Source organism: Talpa europaea, assembly GCF_964194135.1.
Source record: "Talpa europaea genome assembly, chromosome: 6".
Taxonomy (NCBI): domain Eukaryota; kingdom Metazoa; phylum Chordata; class Mammalia; order Eulipotyphla; family Talpidae; genus Talpa; species Talpa europaea.
The window spans coordinates 37560047-37584310 of NC_140072.1; the positions used below are offsets into that span (position 1 = coordinate 37560047).

The 24264-nt window shown below is 43.2% G+C and overlaps 1 protein-coding gene across 2 annotated transcripts in view; it reads left to right on the forward strand.

Annotated features, from left to right (window-relative positions):
• Positions 1 to 561: 561 nt before the first annotated feature.
• The window catches only part of RFX8 (regulatory factor X8), a gene marked incomplete at both ends in the record, with an annotated part of 61058 nt that continues 37355 nt past the window's right edge, over positions 562 to 24264 (forward strand). The window contains 4 exons of one of the 2 annotated variants that reach the window (XM_084235868.1): positions 562 to 635; positions 3675 to 3798; positions 14804 to 14865; positions 16085 to 16171. In XM_084235868.1, coding sequence (XP_084091994.1) covers positions 562 to 635; positions 3675 to 3798; positions 14804 to 14865; positions 16085 to 16171 — 347 coding nt within the window. The remainder of the gene's footprint in view (positions 636 to 3674; positions 3799 to 14803; positions 14866 to 16084; positions 16172 to 24264) is intronic. The other variant, XM_084235869.1, reaches the window with a different exon arrangement.

The following is a 24264-nucleotide window of genomic DNA, read 5'->3' on the forward strand; positions in this document are numbered from 1 at the left end:
ACACTGCTGAGGGGAGCAGCGGGCGGCAGGAGAGGTCTGCGCGCCATGTGGGACCCTCCTCCAGGGACCGGAGAGCAGCCGGGGATCGAACCGGCGCTGCAGAGGCCGCGGGCAGCTTCGCAACCCGGTGCTCAACCGCTGCGCCACCGGGGAGGTTCCTGGCCTATTTTTTAATCGGGCTGTTTTGTTGTTGTTGAGTTTGCTAGAGACCGTGACTGCATCGAGTGGTCTTTTCTAAGAGGGCAAAGGACCTGCTCTTTGGGGCCTGGAGCTGCAACAGATGCAGTATGTGGCCCAAACTTCCTCGGCAGCGCACCCAGGGTTCCAGCCTGGCAGGCTGGGCTGGACCGGGCCCCCAGCTAACCACTGGGCTTCACGGGGGCGCGCGCCCCAGACGCCCACTCCTGGCTTCCGGCCGGTGGTGGGGGAGGTGGGCCAGGCTCAGGCCCCCCGCGCGCCCCACTCTAAAGTAAACACCCTGGAGCGGCGGCGACCGGACGGACGGGCGGGTGCAGCGCCGCCGCCTGCCCCAGCCCCGGTGCTGCGGGACGGGTCTGAGCCATGGCCGAGGATGTGCCGGCCTCCCCGTCGGGCGGCGCGGGCGGCCAGGGCCTGCACAGCTCCATCATCCAGTGGTGAGCTGGGGGCGCCTTCCCACGGGGCGGAGTTTCGAGGCCGGGCCCGGAGGGCGCGCCCGGCCCACGGCTAGGAAGAGGTGGGGCAAGGAAAACGCGGAGCGCAGCTCTCCTAAGTGAAGCCCCAGGTCCTCGGGGTCGGGAGTGGGCGGTGGGGAGTGTGGGTTTTCCATCTGGGGCTTCCCTGTTGGTCACATTTCCTGCGGGAAGCAATCCAGACTGCCCCCCACCAGGGGGCTTGTTGGTTGGACCGGCGCTTACATGTACATCTGAAAGCACGTGGGCGGTGGCCTGGAGGGGAAATGTTTTCCTTAGTAGGGGATCCAGAATGGGATGTTTTCTAACTTAAAGCAAAGCAATTTTTAGCTGTAACAATGCATTCCTCACTGTTTGTGAAATTCACTTCTGGCTGTTTAAATAGAGGCAGGAAAAACTGGAAAGAAAAATATCCTTAACCCTTGGGACTGGTGGATGCATGGGTTTGTAGCTCTTCACAAATAGGAAAATAATTGAAACCAATCCTAAGACCTTAGTTTATAAGGTGAATAACTAGTAGATATCTGGTTCTCCCCCCCCCCCCCAAATTTTAAGGAATATCTCTCAGGAAACACTTTTGAAAGTTAAGTGAATGGAAAGAAAAATTAAGAGTGTGTTTGTGATTGTGATCTTAGAAATGCTAACTGATTACTCCTTTTCTCCAAGAGATTATTTTTAGATAGAGTTATCTTCCATAGAGAAAGAAATCAGAACAGTAAACACGGAGCACACACTTTTTTCCTAGTGCTATGCAGCCTTGTTGTTTCTTAATCCCTACCTCAGAACCCTACGTGATTGGCTCTTCAGGAAAAAAGGACCCTGATGATGCCTTTGTCGACTAATTCAGGTCACCACTTAGTAAATTAGAGTTTAGGGGGTTTCATTATGCTCCAGAGACTTGACAGAAGGACTGGGAGGGGGGGAGCTGGGCACCTTAAGGTTGTTTGTGAACTGACAATACAGATTCCATGCAATGCAGGTGCCTTAAATCCCTTAGGGTGGTATAGTGCATTTTAGGGGTGAGCCCAACTATTCAGTCGTATGCTACCAGTTCCTATTCCTGCAGAGCTCTGACCGGAAGCGTGTGGAAATGGGTGGGAGGGTCATTCTCTCCAAATTTGGGCAGAGTTAGGAGCAATAAGGGCCAGGGTGCATGGCTGCCTGCCTAAGTTGTTCTGTAGGCATCCAGTCTAGAGGTCTTACAGATCATTGACACTGGAGGTTTTAACAGTGGCATTAAAAACACAGACCCAACCACTTCACACAAATTGGATGGCCATTGTCAAATAAACAGAATCAGAAAATAGCAAGTGTTGAGGATGTGGAGAAATTAGAAACTTCTTTATTGATGGTGGGAATATAAAACGTTGCAGCTGCTACAGAAAACAGTAAGGCAGTTCTTCAAAAATTGAAAATAGAATTACCATGTGATTCAGCAATTCCACTTCTAGGTGCATACCCCAAAGAATTGAAAGCAGGGAATGGAACACATATTTATACATCATATTCCAGGCAGAGCTATTCACACTAGCCAAAAGATGGAAGCAACCCAAGTGCCCCTCAACAATGAATGGGTAAACAAAATATGGTTTATTCAGTCAGTGGAATATTATTCAGTCTTCAAAAGGAATAAAATTCTTATACATATTGCAACATGGATGAACCTTGAAAACATTGTGCTAAATGAAGTCAGTAACAAAAGGACAGATATTGTATGCTTCTATTTATATGAACTATCTAGAATAGTAAGATTCATAGAGGTTGAAAGTCAAATGGTGGGGAGACAGGTTACTGTGTAATGGATACAGAATTTCAGCTCTGCAAGATGAAGGAGTTCTAGAGAGGGATGGTGGTGAGGGTTGCACAACAATGTGAATGCACTTAAAGTCACTGAAAGGTACATATTAAAATGGTAAAGAACGTTATGTATATTTTGCTGTGATTTAAAAAGTTTTTTTTAAACCCTAAAACAACAGAACCCCTCATCAACAGGGGAGCCCAGGGGAGATGCACCTGAACCCAGGAGCATTTGGGCAGTTGAAGATCCACCTTGAGCAGACACCCCCTGGTGTGTCCTGCCACTTAGCTCTGTACCCGAGAGGAAATAAAGCAAGATGACAGTGTACCTTCTATCTGCCTCTTAGTAGTTTGCATTTTAAAGCCTCAAAATACAGTGGCTCACCTACATTCAGTCAGGTTTAAAAACTATGCCAAACAGGCCTCCCTGGGGGCGTAAGGGGTTAAGACGCAATCTGTAAAGCTGTCTGCAGCATCTGCATCACAAGTTCGATCCCCGGCCAAGGGAGCTACCCACATGGCGCAGCATACCTCTCCTGACTCACCCACTGCTCTCCTCAGCAGTGTATTTCAGTCAATCTGTCTGTTCTGGTCCCTCCTCTGTCTGGTGAATCCTCTCACCCCCCGCATCTCTGGCCTGCACCCCAGTTCTTGTATGCATAAATAAATAAATCTTTAAAAAAAAAAAACTATGCAAAACAACAGGAGATAGAGTGGGGAGAGGCAGAGCTGTGTACCTGCTCCGGGTCCCAGGGGCCCTGGCACTCCAGCAGTCCCCTTCAGGGGTGAAGACTCTATCCCCATGTATTGTTTTGTGTATTAGTGAGTAAATAATGATCATTTATAGTTAGAGTTGTTGGCTGCGACTTTTATAAAGGTTTCTGAAAGAGTGTCTGCTAAGCCCAATAATTTGAACTTATTTTTTAGTATGACTACCTGATAAAAATATTAAAAACTAACAACAAAAGCCCATCTTATTGATTATCTGAAAGCTCACACTCAAAATACATAACAGTGGGTTGACAACAAAAGGGTGTATTATTGGTATTGGTTGGTGGGCCTTTTCTGGCTTCCACTCCGTAAATTAGACATATTTCATTTGGCTGAGATATGTGAATATTTCAACATTTGTGTTGAATTGGTGATCCTTGCCAAAATGTCCTGCTCTGAAAAATGAATGCCAATTTCCTCTTCTTCTTCCCCCAGGTTGGTTGATAATTTCTGCATTTGCGAAGGATACAGCGTGCCTCGCTGCCTCATGTATGAGATTTATGTGGAAACCTGTGGACAAAATGCTCAGAACCAAGTCAACCCAGCCACGTTTGGAAAGGTAGTCTTTAAAAATAAAAATACAGTATTCACTGAATAAAAATTACCCAGGTTAATTGATAAGGAAATGTTGGAATTCATTTGGGGTTAATGGGATCTTAATGGGTATAATTGGTTTCTCTCTGAGAAGCCAACCATATGTTTGACATCCTTCACTAACATACTTCATCTCTACCAAAAAGCCATTTTGTTAGCTGCTGTGGGGATGGAGAGGAAATCTCCCCCTAATCGTCTGGGTTCTTCTTGAGCTAGTCAAGCAATCAAATTAACATCAGGCAGATAAATACATGAAGAGAGTAAATTAAATTGCATACATATGTGTAGGGTAAAGAAAATGTCAGGCTTTTCTGCCCTTCCGCCATCAGGATAGATGATGGATCCTTGTCCTGAATGCATGCCTGATGGCGGGCACCTGGAATAGGGTGTGGGCATAGGTAGATGGGATTCAGCTGAGTTAAGACTGCTTTTAAGGGTGGCGTCACGGGGGGACGCCAGCAGCCCCAGCCAGCAGCAGCAGCAGCAGAATCTGAAGGAGAAGCCGAAGCAGAAGCAGAGAACGCCAGAGAGCCCAGATAGAGTGAAGACTTGCTGGGGGCTGGGAGGTCTGCCAGCCTCCCAGCCCCCCAGCCAGCACCCCTGCCTGCCATATGCCTGGTGAACCCCAAATAAAAAACCTGCAAAACTACTGAGGACTCTGACTCCTCCTTTACCCGGTCTGCATGGGATCAGAAAACCTGCACAGTGCCCGGTCCTGCCCTTACAAATGGCATAAGTCGGCAAGATCCATGCAGACGGGTATTGGAGCCCTCCAAAGACCTGGAGGGACTAAGGAGTAAAAGACTGCCTGTGACGACGCTGGAGGCGCCATGGCGGTATAGAAGATGGATACGTCCACGAGCTACAGGATGAGACCTGGCGTGAAGGAAACGCCCGAAAGGACCAGCCAACGACACCGGAAAGGACCAGCCAATGACCCGTGAGGCAGCAGGCCGTTGCTGAAGCAGGGAGAGGCCAATGGACTTGGACTGATAGACTGATGAACTGATGATCTTGGACTGACAATCCCGCCAAAAGGCGGAGGACCTTGGCAGGTTATGTTTTTTTTTGAGAATCTGGGGGTGGCCAGTGGGCCTTGATGGCCAAAAGCAGCCTGTGCATGCCCAGCAGCCAGGTGGAGGAGAAAAGCCAACTAAGGCAGCAAAAGCTGGTACTGATGCTAAGTTGAGAAGCCCTAAGCAGCTGTTAAGCAGCCTGGGTATGCTGAAGAACTGTGAGTCTCGTAAAATCACCTGTGGGTGATGCCCTGCTCATTCTTGAGTGAGGGTGAGGAGCTGAGGAACCTGTCCTTGGGGGACGGGTGGGGAACGTGGCTTGGGGTGGAGCCCAAGCCGAATGCAGAGTTTGGATCCCGACCCATGTGCTTGTGCAGTGGGTTGGCCTGAGTGCAGGGGTCTGTGAGTTGCATGGGTGGCCATGAAGGCCGAGTGTTGGAGCGACTGCAGGCAGAAACCCTGAGGGTTGGCGATTACCCCCAACAGAATAAAATTGCCAATCCCAGAGCTAGTGCATCCTGGGGGTGGATGCTGTGTGTGCCTTGTAGCCAAGACTACAGCCAGAGAAGGCCAGGAAGCCTGACGGCTCCTGGTGTGATACAGTAGATGCCGTGAGTGATTCCCCTCCCTCGTATGAGCAGTGCCTTCGGCAGCAGATTTGGTGGCTTATCTGCTGGTACCAATAATTGTCTTTTGCGCTAGGTTGGTGCCCTGCCTGGACTTATTTGAGTTCTGTTGTATTTTGTTATATTGTATTTTGTTATATTTGATGTATTTGCTTTTGTGGGCCATGGCTGCATTGTTTGTTTGCTTAGAAAATTGTATATATATATGTATAGACTGTATGGCAGAAAACCCTGAGGGGGTGGACTGTAGGGTAAAGAAAATGTCAGGCTTTTCTGCCCTTCCGCCATCAGGATAGATGATGGATCCTTGTCCTGAATGCATGCCTGATGGCGGGCACCTGGAATAGGGTGTGGGCATAGGTAGATGGGATTCAGCTGAGTTAAGACTGCTTTTAAGGGTGGCGTCACGGGGGGACGCCAGCAGCCCCAGCCAGCAGCAGCAGTAGCAGCAGCAGCAGCAGCAGAATCTGAAGGAGAAGCCGAAGCAGAAGCAGAGAACGCCAGAGAGCCCAGATAGAGTGAAGACTTGCTGGGGGCTGGGAGGTCTGCCAGCCTCCCAGCCCCCCAGCCAGCACCCCTGCCTGCCATATGCCTGGTGAACCCCAAATAAAAAACCTGCAAAACTACTGAGGACTCTGACTCCTCCTTTACCCGGTCTGCATGGGATCAGAAAACCTGCACAGTGCCCGGTCCTGCCCTTTACAATATGAAAAATCTGCATAGATGCAGATTGTAAATTCAGTGGGGGCAAAAGGAGGGTGTGTATTGTCAGCTAAGGGGTGATGTAAGGTCTAGGACTTCAAGGAAACAGAAGTGGGTCTCACAGGATGAGGAGAGGGTGACTTGTGACAAAACCAAATGCTCTGTAATTAAATTTTTGCCCTACCATGTAGATTTTCTCTGATAGAAAGATTATTTTTGATATTCTGAGTAATACCCCCAAATTTCATTTTTCTAGGTAGTTAAGGGAGTGGTAAAGTTTCTTGTGAGCCTGGAGCATCTCAGTTGACCTCAGCTCAAAATATTCTACTTGCTAAAGTGACATGTCTTGGGAAGAACTTCTGAATATCTTGGAGAAGCTATATCCTCTGCTTTCCTTTGTCCATACTTTATAATATGGGGCCAGGAAAGGTGAGGAATGGGCCAGCAGTTAAGGGAATGTAACTGTGGCTGCTCCAAATACTCTTTGGGGAGCTCATTTACTGGACCATCATTCCCTGCATACAGATGACAGCACTCAGCCCCATACAAGCTCTAAGAGCCACTTTGGGGTGTCAGACAGTTGATGGTTTCCACACTTTGGCTGTACTCAGAGCACTCATTGGCTCTTAAAAGATTTCCTCTGGAGATTAAGAGCTCTGTCAGGAACCTATTTGAACTGTATAATAGCCAGCAAACAGTACAAGGATAATCTATTTGAAATGTTCTATATTCAACAGATAGTTACTGAGCAGCTGCTATGTGGCAGGCAGTTTTAGATACTGGAGATACAACAATGGACAAAGCAGGCAAAATTCCTGAACTTATTGAACTTACTCTTGGAGGAGGCAGAAAAATACAATAAAATATATAGGCTATATATTGGATGATAAATTTTTTTTTTAAGATGGGTTTATTTATGCATACAAGAGCTGGGGTGCAGGCCAGAGGTGCGGGGGGTGAGAGGATTCACCAGAGTCAGAATGGGGAGCAGAACAGGCGGACTGACTGAAATACACTGCTAAGGGGAGCAGTGGGCAAGACAGGAGAGGTCTGCTGTGCCATGTGGGTTAACTTCTTGGCTGGGGATCAAAGTCGTGTTGCAGTGGCTGTTGATAGCATGATAGCTCTGTGTCTTTAAATCCTGTACCACTAGAGAGGCCCCTTGATGATATAAACATTAATAAATGTTAAGAGAAAAAAGCAGAAGGGGGACTCTGTGTGTGTGTGTGTGTGTGTGTTTGTTTTAGGAGAATTGTAATTTTAGGGAAGGCAACGAGGGAAGGTCTCATTGAGAAATAACATTTGAATGCAGACTTCCAAGAGATAGGAATTGAATATATGGATATATTAACAAAGAGAGGTAGAGGCAGAGCCAGCTCTCCCTCCCCCCCTCTCCCCTCAGGCAGTAAGGAGCCTGCAATGGCAGGAGGATGATCAGGGAGAAAGTCCCAGGAGGTCAAATCGAGGAGCAAACTGAAACCTGGAGTGCAGAGAGAGGACAGGGATATAGCAGTAGATGTGGTGAGAAGGTGCCAGATTCTGGGTATATTTGGAAGGCAATTCCAATATGATTTGATGATGGAAAAAATTCATAAAATCAAGGTATTTCATTATTAAATTAACAACAGTAGGAGCTTCTGATCATACAGTGCATTGTATTTATCTTCAAGAGACTTTTCCATCTAGTTTAAAGGAATAGACAACCTCTCAAAACAAGCTAAAAGGACAGTTTTTCAAGGAAAAGGGATAGCCTTTCTGGTCCAATTGTAAAAAGTTTGAGCCTCCTGGAGTCCAGTCCAGTGCTGCCCAGTGGAATGTAATGGGAACTATAGGTGTAATCTTAAATATTCTAATATCCTAATTTTAAAAGTTTTTTTTTAAAAAGGTGAAATTAACTTTTTATGATTTTAAAATTTTATCCAGAATAATCAAAATGCTGTGTTATCATTTAAACTGGAATCAGTATTTAATATTGGAATCAATATTCAAAATTCATCGAGTTATTTTTCACTTTTTTATGAGAAATCTGCAAAATCCAGTGTTTATTTTACATGGACAGCCATCTCAATTCAGACAGCCACATTTCAAATGCCCAGTAGCCCTATGTGGCTGGTGGTTCTAAGTCAGCCAATTTCTCCTTTTCTCCTCCTTCTCCACGCCCCTCCCCAGAAGCCACTGTCTTCCATGGCTTCCTGATTTCGCGTGATGGCGTCTTGCATGTGCTTTCCATGGTGATACAGCTGACCTTCTGCCCCAATGCCCAGCACTGCAATAATCCACAGGCATGAGAGGCCCACAGGAAGGATGTGTGGGTTGGGAGGAAACAGTTGGCATTTTTAATGCTCTGTCTTGTATCAGCCATTAGCTCAGGCATGTAGAATTAGAAGTCAAGAAAACAAACCAGGAGCGATTAAGATCGAGGTTGTCACAGCTAGTTGTCATGTTTGGGTGGCAAATCCAGTTTCCTGAATTATGGGTCAGACCTCTTTCCAAAATGACCTTGGAGTCACCTGGACCAAACGCACACCCAATGTAAGTTCCCTTCAAAAGCAGCTCCATCTGGGCACTTGTCATGAAAAAAAAAATACTGTACCTGTCTGGGCAGAGATAGCCACGGGGCTGAGAGCTGTTTGGGGGCAGCGCATTTCCGTAAAGGGGAAGTTGCTCTTCCTCTGGGCAGACTAGTCCCATCCCAGGATCTGTGGCTTGGCAAGCAAAGCACAGGCTGATGAAACCTTCCTCAACTCCCCACCAGGGGCCTGGTGCAGCTCTTGGCCTGCACAGGCATCGAGCATATCACTTGGGTTGCCAGCTGGTTTGGGCTTAATGATGCAGGTGACAAGGAACTTGTTCACCAGGCCACAAAGCTACCAATTCAGTCTATTTCTTTCCCTTTTCCCTCTCTTCTTTCCTTCTTTCTCTGTTTTAGGGGTCCTCCAAAGACAGAATTGGATTGGTCATGGCACACTCTCATCATTGATCCATGCATGATCTGTTCCCACCTGGTTATTTAATTTGTTTTAACAATGTGATAAGCATCTATGAACCCACCACTCAAAATAAATCGTATTGCCAGTTCCCCCCATCATATAATTGAATAAACCAAAAGCAATTTTGGCACATGCACAGGATCAGGTATACTCTAAAGTTGACCAGGTATCTCTGAGTAAGATTTTCCAAGCAGCCAGGAATCCCTCCACTATCTTATTACTCACTCCACATCTGACCATTCCATCCCTCAGCATATTAGGACACTATCTCAGGGATTTGCTGAGTCCTGGGTATCCTGGCATTACAGCTCTTTCCTTATCTGCCTGCCGGGTACCCTTATCAGATGGAAGTGGGGTGACTTTAACTTAATATATCCCTACTTCCTTTTCTAAGACGTCAAAGACTTTTTCAAAATTCTTTTTAGATTTTTTTCATAAGTTGTTTCACCTCTAGGGCAGTGCCACTGCAAAGTATTCCAGAAGGCAAAAAGAGACCCCAGTGTGTAACTATGTGCATTTATTTTTAGCATTTTTTATCTCAATACTTCTCTTAGAATTCATTCCCCAAGACAATAAGGTACTAACTTTCAGTTCTCATTGGGAATTTGCCTGAAGAATGAGCCAGTTCCAGGGAGTTGGTATTGGGAAGGGACCCTGTGCTCCCTAAATTGAGAAGGGAGAGAGGAAGGGGAAAAGGATATGATTCTAAAGCATGTTTACAAGAGAACAACAAAATACCCAATTCTCATTTCCTCCCTCCTCCCCTGGGAATGGAGTTGATTCCAGATTCCACACCAAGTTCCTGTGCAGATGTTAGAATGTTTCTTGCTCTTTTTGGCAGGCCCCGGGCATAGGATGGGTAATGCTCATTCCTGGTGCAAGCGATATCTTACATGAATGAGGGAATTTCCAAAACACTGGCTTCCTCTTTTAAAATAACATTAGTGATATTTTTCTGATTATCAAAGTAATACATTCCTCTTATAGAGAATGTGGAAATTAGAGAAAAGTATAGAAATAAATACCTGCTATAGTCTCCCTGCCCAGGGATCTAGCACAGGAGTATAGTTAGTTCATTTGTGGAACACACACACACACACACACACACACACACGTGTGACCACACCTCCTCCTACATACCTGCACAGCAAAGAACAGTCTTTTCATAAGAAATCCCCTTACACACCCTCCACTCCTTACCTGATTGTGGGCGATTCAAGATGAGGTCTTTTTAGAGTTTTCAAACCCAATTTTAAGTCCTCTTCTAGAGTGTGTGTCTCACAATTCACCTTGCTGTCTATTGTCTGTTAACTTCATGCCTCATCCTATTGTATCAGTACTACACGCATGGATGGACTGATGTAATAAATGGGCGGATGGATGAACAGACAGGTAAATAGAAAGACAAGTAGATAGACAGACACACCAAATAGACTGTGTGTCACATGGCAAAGTTTTTAACAGCACCAAGCTCAGAATCAGATTTCTTTGGGTATAACGCTGGGCAAGTTATTTAACCTTTTCGTGCCTCAACTTCATCACATGTAAAATCAGAATATTCATTAAAAAACAAAGATAATAATAGTACCTACTCTTGAGATTCTTTTTAAAAATTAACAAAACGCTTGTAAAGAACACTACTGGCACATGGGAAATACCAGGGAACATCAACTTTTTTTTTTAAATAATAAATTTTATTTTTATATTCCCCATACAATTGCAACCCCCTTATTTTGACCCCAATCCCTCCCCTCCCGCCTCCTACCCCCCATAGAGTGTCTCTGGTTCATGGTTTTTTGTTAATTTTGATTTTCACTTTCTTATAGTTATTCATTTTCCTGGTCCCTTATTTAAGTTTTCTAGATTCCTGCTATGAGTGAGACCATCCGGTATTTTTCTTTTTCTTTCTGGCTTATTTCGCTGAGCATGATCCCTTCCAGCGCCATCCATGTTGCTGCAAATTGCACTTGTTTATCTTTTTTGAACGCTGAGTAATATTCCATGGTGTATATGTACCACATCTTCTTGATCCAGTCATCTATTTTTGGGCATTTGGGTTGTTTCCAAAGCTTAGCTATTGTAAACAGTGCTGCTATAAACATAGGGGTGCAGGTGCTCTTTGGAATTGAGGAACATCAACTTTTTTTTATGTGCCTATTTTCACCTAGAATATCATAAACATTTTCACATTAAAATATTTTAAATGTGAAGGTGCCCCAATCAGACCACCCCAAGATTCTCAAATAGGCCTTCTCAAGATAGCCAGCTCTAGCATACCAGGTATTTGAGCTAAAGGTAATGAACTCCCTGGAGGTTGAAGAGATATTTTTGTCCTTTCCTGAGTCCTGTGCCCGTCCTTAATCTAAGAGGCCATCACTCCCTCAGATTTTTTTCCCTTTCCTAATCAGGGAAGCCATCACTGCTCCCTTTTTTGTGACCTAAAACTATGTCACTTGGGTGAGGGTCCGGGGGAGAATTCATCCAGGTGAAGGTTTATCACTAAATATGTTCTCTCCATCTGAGAAGCTCATCTTCACTCTAAGCATAAATTCTCACATGACATCACCCTTCCCATCCTATTGCCCTCTCAGTCTCTGCAATTTGGGGTATATACCCCTTTCTCCCTAACCAGTGATGGAATCTACATAACTGTAGCTTCCCCAGTATATGTTTTTCCTTTTCTAACCCATCTGATGTTGTTTTGATTAATTGTCCAGTGAGAGAAGAACCCATAAGGATAGAGATATTTCTCCTGCACCCCAAAAGTGCATACTATGCAAAGGCTGTAAAATATAATTTGGATGTCCCAGAATTTTTTTTTTTGTGTGGGACCCTCACCAGCAGCCGGGGAATGAACCGGCGCTGCAGAGGTTGCGGGCAGCCTCGCAGCCCAGCGCTCAACCACTGCGCCACCAGGGGAGGCCCTGTCCAAGAATTTGTTTAACCATATCCCTTACTGGTCACGGTTATATCACTATAACCATTGGAGACTATATCACTAAGTCTCCAATTTCATCAGGTAATTTCCCTAGGAGAAATTCTAGCAAGTGTACCAGTTCACACCCCTCATGGCAGTTCCTGAGATTCATACTGAAATCCATGATATTGTTAACCTAGAAAATTGTTGGGTAAAAACTTTATTATAAAGTAAAAATAAAATCAGCAAGCAACTAGAAACCAGAGACACACTAAAGGGCGGGGGAGAAGGATGTAGGATCAAAACAAGGGAGGTGGGAATTGTATGGGGACTAGAACCAAGATGAGAATGCATACATTGTGCAAAAATGAAAAATGATGTAAAAAATATATTAAAAAATTTATTTCCTTGTTTCAGCTTGCACTTGGTTAGGCAAGCACTTTTGCATGTGTTTTGATCATATGTATCTTGTGTACCAGACGACTTTCTGTTGGGGTATTTGTGTTTTCCATATTGATTTTTTTGTGTGAGCTTTCTATATATTAAGTATATTAATGTTTTGGAAATAATCATCTCAGTTGGTTTTAAAATTTTAAATATGGCATGCCTGATTATCACATGATAATTCTGGGGTTGGGATTAAGCAATGAAAGAAAATGTGCACACAACTAGACAACTAGGCTTTTTATTTCTGCTTCTCTCTCCAAGACGGCGGATTAATTTCTAGGGCCTGGAATCTGAGTCTTCTCTATATGAGATAGCAATTCCTTTAGGTACTTACTATTTTACAACTAAACGTACTGGGAAGGTTTTAAGTGCTTTTCTTTTTTTTTTTTTCCTTTAAGATTTATTTATTTATGCATATAAGAACTGGGGTATAGGCCAGAGGTGTGGGGGTGAGAGGATTCACCAGAGACAGAGTGGGGAACAGAACAAGCAGATTGACTGAAATACACTGCTGAGGGGAGCAGCAGGCGAGTCAAGAGAGGTCTGCTGTGCCATGTGGGTAGCTCCCTGGCTGGGGATCAAACTCGTGCTGCAGAGGCTGCAGATAGTTTTATAGGTTGTGTCTTAACCCCTTGCACCAGGGGCGCCCTTAAGTATTTTTCTTTTAAGCAAGAGGAGAGGAAATTTTTTCTGACAATTCTTTCCCTTATTTAAAGAAGGTACTTCTGACTCTTTATTCTGCATTTAGACTGCTGAATTTTTTCTTTTATCCTCTGTCATTTATTTTTCATCTATACATTTCAGTTCTCCTTCTCTGAAGAAATCTCTCCATTTGACCTGAAGGCCTCCATGCTTAATTGTGGTGGACTACCCTTCCCCCTTCTTCATTTTGTCTCCTCCACACGTGGGTGACTTCCTGTAGGAAGAGGTAGGGCCTGGAGCCAGACAAGGGAAATGTTTCACAACATTGTCAAAACCTGAGGCTTGGAAGCTAAGAAAAAAAAGGAAAAGAGGGCCTCCCTGGTGGCACAGTGGTTGGGACGCAGCCTATGAGGCTGTCTGCAGCCTCTGCAGCACGAGTTCCAGCCCTGGCCAGGGAGCAGCATGGCCGACCTGTCTCACCCACTGCTCCCCTCAGCAGTGTGTTTCAGTCAATCTGCCTGTTCTGTCCCCCATTCTGTCTCTGGTGAATCCTTTCACCCCCCATACCTCTGGCCTGTACCCGAGTTCTTGCATGCATAAATAAATAAATCTTAAAAAAAAACAAAAAAGGAAAGGATGCATGAGGAAGACGAGCAGAGAGGTTGGTCAGGGTCTGAATGTTTACGGAGGGGACTGTGGAACACAGCAGGATCATTGCTTGATGGCTCGGAACACCAGGCCTTCCCTGCTCTGTATTTGTGCAGTTTCACAGGCTCCAGGGTCTCCACTTTCAACACAAATGCAAAACCACATGTGTTGTGGATGTCTTCTAATAAGAAAACTGAAAAGATTTCTATTTTTGAAAATGTAGTTGGTCATAAATATACTATCAGGACTGTCTAATAAAATTACATCCAAAAGATGACTAAGAGATGAGAAATTGAACCAGAAGCAGCTATAGTGTTCAATGTTCTAAGAACATTTGTTAACAAGACCTTTAAAATGAAAAAAAAAAAATTAGGTAAACAAATGAATAAAAAGTAAAATGACTATCACATTGGAAAAAGAGGGAAATAGTAAAATTATGGCACACTCACATGTTGGGCTCTATGCAGCTGTTAATAATCTGTCTTTCGAGAATTCTCACTGACAAGGGGAATGTTAATGGCACAGTGTAGAAGGAAAAAAGCAAGACTGCAGACATGCTAATTGTGTGCTGGTTATTTATATGACTGTGCATAGAATATATACACAGATTGAGGCTTTAAAAGAAAGACTGGAAGGAACCACACTGAGATTTAAATGGCAGTTTTCACAAACAACTATAAACCAGAGACACACTATGGGGGGGCAGGGAAAGGAGGAATTGGGGTCAAAATAATGGGGATGTAATTGTGTGGGGAATATAAAAATAAAATAAAATAATGAAAAATAGAAAAATAAATGGCAGTTTTCTCTGAGTGGTATATTTTCTTCTTTATACTTGTCTGATTTTTGCAAATTTAATTTACATATATTTTCCTCATAATCAGAAAGGGGGAAATACAATTTCAATATAGTAAGATGAAAAATTAGAAGTTTTATGTCTTCAAATTGGAATTTCAACTTTAAATCTGGTTTATTCTTTTAGCTTGTGCGCTTGGTTTTCCCTGATCTTGGCACCCGGAGACTGGGCACGAGAGGAAGTGCCAGGTAGGTTTAACATTTTTGTTTTAAGTGTTAAATATTTGGGGGGAATCATAAAATGGGTGACAAAATAAAGCAAAACTAAATAAACTATAAATATCAACTCTTACCAAAGAATTAAAATGAAATCCTAGTGCTTGAAATAATTCAGGGTGATGCTTGAACCAGATACTAGCTTCTGTTCTCTTAGGTACTTTGTGAAAATTCAAGTCACAGTATATTTTTTGTTCTGCACATTATTCACATGTTTATAAATGTAAATGTCTAATTACTGAAATACTTAAATAATTACACACATAGGATGATAACACTGTTTTAATTACTCTTTGACCTAAAATTTCTAAGTATGGATCTAATTAGCATATTTCAATTATATTCAGGAGACTTGGTACCCAAGCTATATTTTTAACATTAAAGGAAATTTCAGGGTTATCAGGTGCATCGTGCCATAATTGGCACTCAGTTATTGTTGTTTGTTGCATGGTTTAAATCAAGAAAATTCTGGAGTGGGCCTCCCTGGTGGCGCAGCGGTTGAGCGCTGGGTTGCGAAGCTGCCCGCGGCCTCTGCAGCGCCGGTTCGATCCCCGGCTGCTCCCCGGCCACCAGAGGAGGGTCCCACATGGTGCGCAGACCCCTCCTGCCGCCCGCTGCTCCCCTCAGCAGTGTACTTCGGTCCTTCTACCTGCTCTGCTCCCCGCTCTGGCTCTGGTGAATTCTCTCACCCTCCCGCGCTTCTGACTGTACCCAGTGCATGTATAAACAAACAAACAAAAAAAAAACAAAACGAATAAATAACAACAAAAAAAAAAAACAATAAAAAGTTCTGTTCTGTTGCTCTGAGTTTGGACAAACTGCTGCAGTTTCTCTGGGCTCAGCAGAGAAGGAACCAGACTCCTCCTGGGTTTCTGAAACCTGAGTCCACTTAGTCTAGGAAATCCTGAGTCACTTCCCTTAAAAAGTTTAATTAATGATAGCAGCAGGAGGAGGAGTTCCCTGTCACATGACTCTAATTTAGAGTGTCAAAAGGTGGGAGAGCAGAGGAGGACATTCACAAACCCACTTCAAGTTTGATGCACAAGAAATTGCCCATCTAAACGAGCTTCCTAGGTTGAATGACTGATCAGATTTTCCTAACAAATGAAGTAAAAGATAAAACTCAGACAAGAAATCCAAGTCTTCATGACAGTGGTTTGGCATAATCTTTAAGAACACCTTTATTTTTCAGGTATCATTATGATGGAATCTGTATCAAGAAAAGTTCTTTCTTCTATGGCCAGTATTGCTATCTTCTGGGTGAAAAAGGATATAACAGGTTGGTAGCTATCATTTAAGCATTTTGGTCATAGGTCACAGCCTGATGAATATTAGAACTACTCATAATTTAGTTGAATCTAACTGACTTTTTGGCTGTTCTGCCATTAATCCTTGAGGATAAAGACACACGTGCCACACAAATAGGCCTTTGACATGTGCACTAAGTATCACTGGCCTAAGAAAGGCAGTTCTGTTCATTTCCTTTCATATTCATCAGCTCTCAACTGCCAAAGCTATTTTCCATTGAACGAATCTTCATTCTTCTCATCTCTCTGCAAAATTTGACACAATTGGTCACTTCTCTGTTGAAACTGCCTTTAGCCCTCAGGACTATGCATCATCCAGTTTTTTTCCCCAAAGAAACCACTTCTTTTTTTTTTTTTTTTTTAAACTGCATGCCAATCCGTTTTATTTTTTTTTCTTTTCACATTTTATTTAAATTTTATTTTTTATATTCCCCATACAATTACAACCCCCTTACTTTGACCCCAAGCCCTCCTTTCCCTGCCCTCCACCCCCCATAGATTGTCTCTGGTTCATAGTTGTTTGTTGATTTTGATATTTTCTTTCTTATAGTTATTCTTTTTCCTAGTCCCTTATTTAAGTTTTCTAGATTCCTGCTATGAGTGAGACCATCTGGTATTTCTCTTTTTCTTTCTGGCTTATTTCACTGAGCATGATCCCTTCCAGCTCCATCCATGGTGCTGCAAATTGCATGTGTTTATCTTTTTTGAATGCTGAGTAATATTCCATGGTGTATATGTGCCACATCTTCTTGATCCAGTCATCTGTTTTTGGGCATTTGGGCTGTTTCCAAAGCTTAGCTATTGTAAACAGTGCTGCTATAAACATAGGGGTGCAGGTGCTCTTTGGAATTGATGAAGAAACCACTTCTTAAATTTCTTATCTTTTCCCTCTCTATTAAGTGCAGACATTCCCCCCAGAGTCTACCCTTGATAATTTAGCAGTGTTATCCCTACACTTTGGCCTCGAGACATTTCACTCTTTTTTATCTTTCTTCTACCTCTTCCTCCAGTGGATATGTTCTCCTCCTAAATCATTTTGCTTACCTTTTCTAACTCTTAGGCCTCCTTCTCTGGCTATCCAAATCTTCCCTGCCCCCTTATTTCAATCCTTATCTCTCACTTCCTTATTTCAATCTATGAAACCAATAGATAGAATCTGTACAAAGCATCACTCCAAAGCCATTCTTATTAATTCTTCCTTTTCAGTTTCTCTGACTCACTCTTTTTGGTTACTGATACTCCCTTGAAGCCCTATCACCTTTCATTGACATTATTTCCATGAATCCCACGTGACATCCCTCTCCTCATCTCTCTCTATAAACACCTAGCAGGCATTTCTCCATAAAATTCTGCATTTTCTTTGTCTCTGTCCTGCTTAGAAACACTCAGGTGCCTGCACTTAACTGCCTTGATAAAAACTACCTGGTTCACAGTCTGGTGTCATCAATTCACATCCTTCCTCTTCCACTTTCCAACCCATGGGCCTATTTCTCCCCAACTTAAGTCATCAATTTCAGCCATATAACTTTTCTCTGAATATATTGTGTACATATTTGTCTTTGTTCCTACCATTCTTTCCTTCCAGGATGCCATTCTTCTTTTCTTCTTTAATTCGACTTTCTTGAATCCTGTCCCTGCCTCCAGACATATCTCAGGGAACACCTGCTCAGTGAGACCAACCCCAGCAATACCAGCTCTTGTAAAGGCTCTTTCCTCCACTTCACACTCACGGCCTATCTGCAGCTCACATTTCTGTTTCACTCACAAACTGTTCATTGAGCCTTCATTTGGCATAAATGGATAACCCTGTATCCACATAGCCAATTTTAGTTTTACATGTAGCCCAACACAATTATTAAGAATGCCCCCTAAGTTGCAATAGAGTTCTGTCCATCTATAATAGACTATAACACATTATATGATCTCCCTTTACTTAAGGCCCCCGATATGTAAGGCAACTACTGAAGTAGAAAGATGGGTATGTATGGGTAAAGCATTGACTCTTCTCTCTGATAGCTTAGTAGAGGAGACAGATATACATTTTCCTTGATATCAACTGTGATGTTATAGGTGTCAGAAGTGTGTGGAAGAAGGAGAAGGCAGAAATGGAGTGCATATATCTTGAACAGAGTATCTTGACCAGCCTTTAGAGACTTTGAGAAATAAGATGGTACTATCATCAGAACCTCTACAAGCGCAGGAACCCCCAGCTTTCTTTTCTTAGCGTCTAGTCAGGAAGCCCAGAATAGGTATTGAAAGAGCTGTTGAAGAGCTGGAAAACTGGGGTTTAAAGCGACTAGTCTGGGAAGGAAGGGTCAGTGTGCCTGGAGATAGTTCTGGGGCTGCCAGAGGTATTCAGATGAGGGCTTCAGCCAAAGAGGAGGCAAGTCTGAAAGGCTCCCAGAGGCAGGGTCTTCAGGTGATCCAGTCAGCATCAAGAGAAGAGAGCAGAGATGATTCAGCCAAGCCTGTCCCACCAAACCTCAACCTCAAAGTCATTACCTGCTTCTTCAAACCACCTCTTCCTCTTAATCTCTTATGCCTTCCTTAGTCACAAGGATGGAAAAGTTGCATTAACCAAAAACAGAGAAGTTAGGGAAGGCAGTAAACATGATGAAAGATTTATTTCAGTTGCAGTTAGAACTTTCCTTGTGCAATTGTGTTCTTTCACTGGCTGACCTTCACACTCCCAGGCTGGGCCATATGATACATTTCTTTGTTTTCCCCAGAGAACCAGCTGTTAGTCAGTCAGCAGATAGGTTGGAAACCCCTGCGTGAATTAGGTGCTACAACGTGCATACGCACAGAGGAGCAAAACAACTGACAAGACTGGCACTCAGTAGGGTTGTAAGGCCATTCGTATTCCAGCTTTCTAGGTTGATATCACAGAAAGAAAGAAAGGCTGGAACGTCTCTCTGTTGGGAAAAAAAAAAACAAGCTTTTTCCTTAGTGAGAAAGGGGAGGGCTGCCAAGTTACAAAGATATGGACAGGTTGACCTTGGCTTATTCATGAGATAAACCCAGCAGCAGGCCCTTTTCAGGTACTCTATGTTCAACACATATTTGATAATTGATAAACCCTAAAGTCTTGGCTAATTTTTTTTAAAGCATTAAGATTTAAGGGTAACTTCCTTACCAGTGCCACACTTCAAGAAATACTAAATATGTATTCTAGGAGGCAGAAATATAATAAGTGGTACACTGTTAATAATCTGGGAACTGTATTGGTGACAACATTCTCTATTATGTGATATCTTTTACATAAGGTCCTGTGTGACAAATTTCTCTTCAAAATTAGGACTCAAAATAAAAACATCTCTCTGGTTTTCCAGTAATGGAAACTGTATAACTCACCCTCTATTCATGTGTTTGTTCATTCAACAAATAAAATAGAGTTCCCACAATAAATCAGGCCCTAGTCTAGCTACTGGCGAAGAAGCATTAAACTATAATCAAGGTTTCTCCTCTTTAGTTGTAGAGAAAGTCAGTAAAAAAGAGTAATAGCAAGATTGATCTGAATACTGAAAAAAAAAGTAATGGGAAGTCCTCCCTGAGAAGATGCCTTTTTAGCACAAATGTGCAGAAAAAGGAGCAAGTCAGATGAAGCTCTGGAGGCCAAGCATTCCAGGCAATGCAAAGAGCACATGCAAAGGACCTGAGGCAGGAACGGTTCAAAGACCAGCAAATCAGTATGAGGGTGGAGGTTGGTGAAAAGTAGGAGAGTGGGAGGAGAAGAATCTGAAGACACCGGCAGGGACCTGTAAGTCCTTGCAAGGACATGGTGTATTCTCATTGTCACTGGAAATTCTGAAGCTGGGGAGTGAAGCTCTAATTTGCATTTAAAATGGAGAGCCTCCATTGTGGGGGGGAGGTGGAGACAGACTGAGGTGATGGTGCACGGGTGCATTGGCGACAGAAACTCTATGGGGACTACACCTGAGGGGTTGGGGGGAAGCACTATTGTTTAAAAATGAACAATGATGTAAAAAAAATTTAATTAATATAAAAAATAAAAATAAATAAAATATCTATAAAAATAAATAAATAAATGGAGAGCCCCTGGGTAGCTATACTGAAGCTAAGAAGGAAATGGGAGAAGAGGCACAGTAACCAGTAGGGAAGCAGCCCTGGCAGCAGCCCTGGCAGAAACAGCCCATTGATATTTCTCTCTGAAATAAATTTAATTTTCTTAGGAAGGCAGCATGACACTCTGAAATACTGTGCATGGATTGTAATGGCATATGCTGGAATAGATGCCTGCATCTAACACTAGTAAGCTGTATGGTCTTATGCAACCCACTCTGTCTCAGTTTCCTTATCCAGTAAACAAGGTTAATAATATCTGCTTCACAAAGCTGTTGTGAAGTTAATCAATACAAGGAAAATACTTAAAGCTTCATATAGTAAACATTTAATAAGGCTCCTAAGCATCTTGTTCTTGGTTCTAATGTGTTAATTTTATTATAGCTGCAGGATTTTTTCATGGCATGTATGTTTTTATTTCACTTATGTATTTCATTTCTATATTTTCCATTTCGTTCTTTTGTATAACTTCTTTTTCTTTGGGGCAGATACTCATTTTCATCTGTCTCAAGGGAAATGATAATTACTTGTTGGAATATTTTTATAATGACTGCTTGAAAATCTTTCTCAGCTAATTCTAATGTGATTTATTTTAATATTGGCACTAGTGGGTTTTCTTTTCTCATTCAAATTGTGGTTTACCTAACTCATGGTATGAGTGATTTTTCTATTATATCCTGGGCACTTGGGTTATGGTATTAGACTTTTGATCCTATTTAAACCTTCTGTTTAGGAGTGGCACATGGGTTCTGCCTGCCTTCTGTTGAGTGTAGTTCCTATGACAGTTTAGTTTTTGAGCCCCTGCATGCTATTCTGATCTGCTTTATTCTCTATATTCTCAGTCCCTGCTGGGACTTCTGAACACTTCCTTACTGGTGCCACCAGTAAGAGAGCTGAACTGCTTCTCTGGGCCATCTGGTAGCTCTGAGAGTGGGGAGAGCCAAAGTGGCTGTGCCTGGAGCCCCTTATGCCACTTGGTGTGGGGCAGGGAGACACCAGATTCTGATGGCATAGCCCCTGTGGGTAAAATACCTGCCTTTCAGAGTTCCAGGTATAAAATTGGCATTGAATTGGCTAGGAGCTTCAATATGTCTATGGGGATGGGGTCCAGCCAGCCTGTCAGTGCCTGGATTTGGAGTGGGCTCTAGCTCAACTGTGGGTGGATCTGCTTGCCAGTTCACACCCCTGGTTGTGGAGTGAGGATTACAGCTCCCTCTGCATCTGAATCCTTTTCCTTAGGTCAGAGACTGCACTTTTCTTAGGATTTATGTCCATGCCTGTGGACCGTTTTGGGTTCCAAGTCTGGTGCTCCAGATCTACATGGGAGATAAAAGAAAACACAGGGAACTCGCCACATTGTCACTTTTTTAGCCTTGTCTTCTTTCCAGTTTTCAGAGTCATTGTCTATTGCATAATTTCCAGGGTATTTATTTGTATTAGAGGTCAGATTCTATACCATTTTGTTCTCTGTACATAATTCAGGCTACCTCAGCTACTTTTTGAAAGCAGACCATATATACATTGGAAAATAGTGAGGAAAATGCTTAATTATATGATTGTGATTAATGAGTTAAAAATACAATGAATTAAAATGTGGTGGTGTCAGGGCAGAAAGGAAAATTCCTCCACCCTTCTGAGTTCTTTTCAGGCTGGGCAATCAAACAAATTAACACCAGATAGATTCGTGGGAGAAAAGACCAAATTTAATCAACTATGTATGGAGAATTTATATGACTGCAAATTCTAAAGTAAACAGGACAAAATGGGAGTTTAATATCCTTTGCTAATAGGATAGGAACCTGAGGTATCAAGGAGAGAGGAGAGAGACTCAAATGACAAGGAAGGTATGACTTCATATGACAAAACCCTGCCTCTAGATGTTTGTCCTGCCTAAAGATAGGTTTCTCTGATAAAAAGGTTATTTCTGAAGATGTCCCTAAATCTAGGTAATCTGCATTCTTTAAGTAATAGTAACAGTTTCTCCTGAGCCACACAGGGCCTCAGTTGACCTTAGTTCCACATACCAAGGTAGCATATTGGAAAGGACCTGTCTGAACATGTTTGGGAAGTTGATCCTACAGTGGGAACTTTTGTTGGAAACAAGATGGTATAGAACCATTTTTCTCTGCCCCTCCCTGCTAAGCAGAGCTATACCCTGGAAATAATGCAAGAGGCAACCAAAGGATAACTCCTTTGGTGGCGCAAGGAGTTAAGCACAGCACTGTGAAGCTATCCGCAGCCTCTATGGCACGAGTTTGAATCCTGGCCTGCCAGGGAGCAACCCACATGCCACAGCAGACCTCTCCGGTCTCGCCCCTTCTCCCCTCAGTAGTGTATTTCAGTAGATCTGCCTGTTCTGTTCCCCACTCTGTCTCTGGTAAATCCTCTCACCCCCTCCACCTCTGGCCTGTACCCCAGTTCCTGTATGCATAAATAAATAAATCTTTGGGGTAAAAAAGGTGATATGAAGAACATGAGTTGGTTTGGGACCCCAGGACTGCACAGCCAGCTCAGTGGCAGGGCATCCTGTATCTCCTCCATTGACCTGATACCCAATGTTTCCCATCCCAGACCCAGCCAGAGAAGGCATCCCAGGTAGACAGATTCATTCTCCCTCTAACACTGCCAGGCTAAGGGGAACAATAGATGTTCCACCAAAAATAAACAGCCAAGGGGAACACATCATCCCTGCTGGATCTGAACCATCCCTTTTCCACCAAGATATACAGAGGAGTGTGAGCTCATCTGTCAAGGTAGCAAGTGACAGCAAGTGACCTGCTCCAGGAAACCTCTTTGTCCCTACCTCCACCCACAGCTCCGTGATTGTCTGGACCCAACACTCATCCACCCACCAGAGGAAGCTGTGGAGCACAAGTAGAAAGAACCCTCTCAGCTGGGGAAAAAAATCCTTCTCCAGCACCCTCAGGTGCCCAGCAAGGAGCCCAGTGGCACCAGATAAACTAGGCCAACCAAAATAATATATTTGTAACCACAGCTAAGATTTATAATACTACAGGGATATAGTAGAGAGAGATCCAGTGGATTGTAAGGGAAAAGGAGGCAGAGCCTGGAAGAATCCACATGTTCTCCCTCTCATGATGGGGTCACACAAAGTACAGTCCTCATCCAATAATGAAAATACAGCAGCCTGTGTGCGAGATCTCTGCTCAGGGAAGCTCATTAGAGGTGTGACACCCAAGATTTTCACTGGGGCTGGCCAAGCAGTCACCTTCTTTCTAGTATATGACAAATCTGTGGGTTCCCAAAAAGAAAGCAGGTTATTCAGTATCAACTACATTGTTTGCACAAGGTTTCTAGACAGAGTGAACCACTCTTATCTGTCAAACTATTGACTGGGAACACTCCAGGAACCAAGTTCCCAGACACCAGGCAAGGGCCAACCTTGCAAGTAGGCCTTTCTAAGAATAGCAGCTTCAATGCTGCTATGTTATCTCTTTTTTTGTTGCATAATTCCACGACCTTGTGAATGTACTAAGAAAACATGGAATTGCAGGGTTTAAATGGGTGAACTGTATAGCTGTAAATTATCCCCCATGAGGTTATTAATAAACAAATCACAACAAGCTTTTTTCATAGACACGGACAAGCTTATTTTAAAAGCTATATGAAAAGGCAAGGCTCTACATTAGCTCAAGCAAGTGTGGCAAAAGAATTACGTAGGAGGAACCACCCTACTTGGTATTAAGGCTGTGAAGCTTACTATGTAGCTACAGAAATGAAGACAGTTGATAGTTTTGGTGGAGGAGGCATAGACATAGATCATGGAACATGGAAGAGAATCCAGAAATAGCTGCTCTCAGACACATTCAACTAATTTTTCACAAAGGTACAAAAGAAATTCAAGGAAAGAATAGCTTTTCAACAAATAGTGCTGGAACAACTGCACGTACACATGAAAAAATAAAGCTGCATAACTAAACTTTATGACTTACACAAAAATTAAGTCAAATACAGATGTTGA